This window comes from Mercenaria mercenaria, unplaced genomic scaffold (genome assembly GCF_021730395.1).
Source record: "Mercenaria mercenaria strain notata unplaced genomic scaffold, MADL_Memer_1 contig_4934, whole genome shotgun sequence".
Classification (NCBI taxonomy): domain Eukaryota; kingdom Metazoa; phylum Mollusca; class Bivalvia; order Venerida; family Veneridae; genus Mercenaria; species Mercenaria mercenaria.
In genome coordinates, this window is record NW_026463204.1 from 1 (window position 1) to 3,666 (window position 3,666).

At 36.4% G+C, this 3,666-nt stretch overlaps 1 protein-coding gene across 1 annotated transcript; it reads right to left on the reverse strand.

Annotated features, from left to right (window-relative positions):
• Positions 1-68: 68 nt before the first annotated feature.
• Positions 69-1,685, reverse strand: LOC128554320 (uncharacterized; the record flags this gene model as incomplete). Its single annotated transcript, XM_053535585.1, has 3 exons — positions 1,670-1,685; positions 1,178-1,285; positions 69-1,010 (listed from the first exon to the last, which is right to left on the reverse strand). Coding segments are annotated over exons 1-3 (1,066 nt in total), but the record flags the coding sequence as incomplete, so codon positions are not given.
• Between the last annotated feature and the right edge of the window lie 1,981 nt (positions 1,686-3,666).

Consider the following 3,666-nt stretch of genomic DNA (forward strand, 5'->3'; position numbering starts at 1 on the left):
ATTCTGAGAAACAATATAGACTTCTTGTTGAAGACGATTGTAACATATAGACCGTGGGTACGACAGACCTTCAATCATTGTATGACCTTGCTTCCAGTCTCCCGAGATAAGATGTATGATACCAGAGTTCATGCAGCAAACCAGCAATGAGCCATCTTCTAACATCAGCATTCCATGTGGTTTCCTAACATCCTTATTCTTGTATACGGCAGATACATCACCTTGTAACGTTATGCTGGCTACATTATCTGTCCAATAGTTATTTATATAGATAAGCCTAGAATCCTCATTGAACACAATAGAGTTAGGGCTGTCAAATACCTTACGATTGAGGGAAATTGTGTTCTGAACATTATATTGTATGTCTAAAATACGCACACAGTGAGGATCCCAGCAAACCACATAGAGATGATCTTGGTGGTACGTTATACCTCTACATGTTCCTGTATCTGGAATCTTGCAGACAACTGACAATTTACCAGCTGTTGACATTATATAGATTTCTTCACACTCTGGCATTGTTACAGCAATCTGATCTTGAGGTAGTACGGTAATGTCTCTTGGTTTGGAATCAAATGACTTCTCCTCTATTACGACTTTACTTTGCCTGTCCATAACTTTCAGTTTACAGTTATCCTCATCAACCAGCACAATTTTGTCAGAGGACAAGACTGCACATCCTGTAATATCACAATCATTCTTATCTGATTTTGTGCGTACATTTATATCATCTTTATACTTTAATTTGTCCATTGTTTTCTTCTCTTTTGAAGTAACCACGTTGGTGGGGTCACTCAGCTTCCCAAATATTTCCTGCTTTGATATCGCATTCTCTAAATCTTTGCTGCGTACAAATCTATATTGTGTGTATGTCTGAGCCAAGGATTCTTCTGCTTTTTGAACTTCATCTGACTTTAGTTTAGACTGAGCTTGTTTAATGTTGATGTAAAGTTTTTCGTGCTGTTGAGAAGCTTTGATGTCTTGTAGATAGGACTTAAGTTTGCTTATATCTGTAGAAATGTTGTAACATATTTTGATGACTTCCTGTACTTTTGTTTGTCTGCTGACTTCTTCTTGTCAATATCTGCTTGAATTTTCCTTTGCAGTTGATCTAAGTGGTCATTTATTTCTTTCCGAAACTTGACAATTTCTTGTAATGCTTTGTCATGACAAGTACTTATCTCCTTGTCTTCGACATTTGCCCTTTTCGTTATTTCATCAAGCTCTTTCATTTTCTGTTCAAGTTTCCTCATCGTCTCCCTGTATTCTTCAGTGTCCCCAATACCTGCACATTTGTCAGGTATATAATCAATTTTACATGCTCTGTGGTTCTGGGTAATACAAACTGTGCAGCCAAGTGAGTCGTGCTTAGTACAGAAATATTCGATTGTTTTATTTTCATGGCTAGAACACTTTTCAGTACACATCACTGAATCCTTCCTTTGTATGGTGTGTTTGCCCATGCTCCCTTTGTCGAGAAGTTGATGATTTTTCGTGGCTTTGATTTGTTGATGGTAAGCAAAGCAATTCTTACACAGGTATTCTTGACAGTCCACACAAAATCCATGAGCTTTTATTTGCTGACCAATCGACAAACATGGTTCACATTTATGGTCAAAGTCCTCAGCGGAACCTTTAGACACTGAACCACTAAAATCTGATTACTTACGTCCTGACACTGCCATTTTGAAATTTTACTTGTCTGATCCTGTTTCAGACTTGTTTGTTTAATCAATTATTTTGTATTATATGTTTGTTCAACTGTCTTAATTTTATAATTCCAAAATCCAAATGAATAATCTGGTGATACTAATGTTATTGCCGTGACCGAAATATTAAAGATTTAAATTTTTCTAAATATATCTCTGAAGGATAAAAACCTGTCAAATCTTTTGTCATAGATTTACTTTTTTCCTAAAACACACCTATAAATAGCATGTTCTTATTATTAACCTAATCTGTATTGGACTCTACCCATAAATGCAAGGGATAATACTCTCAATGTATTATGTATCTTGGTGTTAGATTAGTTCCCATGACTTATGTTATTATTTTCATGTCCATCTTTTCGTTGTTCCGGGTGTTATATAGTACTTGAACTGACCGTCTATATGCCCGTCCGTCGGCGGATCCATGAGTTTGAGTAAGGGGGCTTGACCTTCTGAGACTTCTAATGTTTATTTTTGTGTGATATATGTGGAGATGTTAAAAGTGACTCTCTGTTGTATATTAAAATAACACTAAAATAAAGACTTACATGCGACCGAAGCGGGTTCTTAGCTTTCATTTCCATAGATATATCCATCCCTCTGAATAACGATTATCTTACGTGAGCCGAATATTTTGCTTTTTGCCTGGTTATTACCTGAGGTAGTTGTAATGTTATTCCATTTGCACAAAAATATTTTTTGTTTCTTTCTTAAGCCTTAAATTGACATACGAATACCTCCATTTTTGTATCAGTGTTGTATCGACTGTATTGTGCTATCAAATTTCACCTTAATGGTTGTAAAGGATCATCTGCTGGTGAAACGGACAGAAAATTTTCACTTTGTCTTGAATTATTGCACCTCGTAGTATCAATAATAATTACCTGTGATGTGAGAGCGAAACGAGCAGAAGTGTTTGTATGCCTTTAGCTTTTAATTAAACATACACAACGTAGAAAATGTAGGCTTGGGAGACTCCCCCACCCCCGACACACACCACCCTATCTGGAACTGCTCGGAATGAATCGTAACACTGTCTTAAGTACTGCAGCTTCATTACATTCAAATGGAATTTCATTTTCATATACATCATCATTGAGTTGACATGTGTATATTGTTCACAGTTGTCCAATTCATTTTTTTAAATTATGGCCATTTTGGAGTTAATTGGAGATAACATTTTTTTAATTATGATCATCTTGAAGTAAATTGGAGTTAACAATATATTCCTTCAGTAGTATACTCCTCCAACAATTTCGCGATGAGATGGACATGCGCATGTTGTTCTTGTCATTTTATCAAAACTCCCTAGTATAAGGACAAATGCCAAGTTAATGTTAAAAAATCTGCTGTCGTATCTGCATGCTTTTGGAAAAAAAGCCATTTTGAAAACAATATATGGTTTTCTAAAAAGTTTCTGACAAATCTGCGAGTATGAGGCGATAAAAGATGTGAACACTTTTTACTTGGGCGGTGGTATGTTCAGGAAAAATATGTTTTGAATTACATAATTTTGAGCGCTGGATATAAGATGTCGTCGGATCAAAACAAGAGTTCGTGTGCTCGGGATAACATGTCGAACGCTGGAGATAAGATGGCGTGCTATCGAAATAAAATATTGTGCGCTCGAGATAAGATGTCGCGCGCTCACAATAAGAGGTCGAACACTAGAGATAAAATGTCATAAGATCGAAATAAAATTTCGCTTGCTCGACATAATATGTCAAGCGCTCGAGATAATTCTATACTTCAACAAGATAATTATGACGGTCCTAGATTGATCACTCGAGTGTCACATGAAACAAGTCCCGCATAGTGAATGTTTGTGTATAAGTTTATTGATAGTCGCTACAGGTAACCCATATGGTCGACTCCTCCAGAAGGCTGTTAGAAAACTTAGTGGGAGGGTAGTGCAAGATACAGAAGACGCTCTAATTCCAGAAACTTCCCTGGTTCT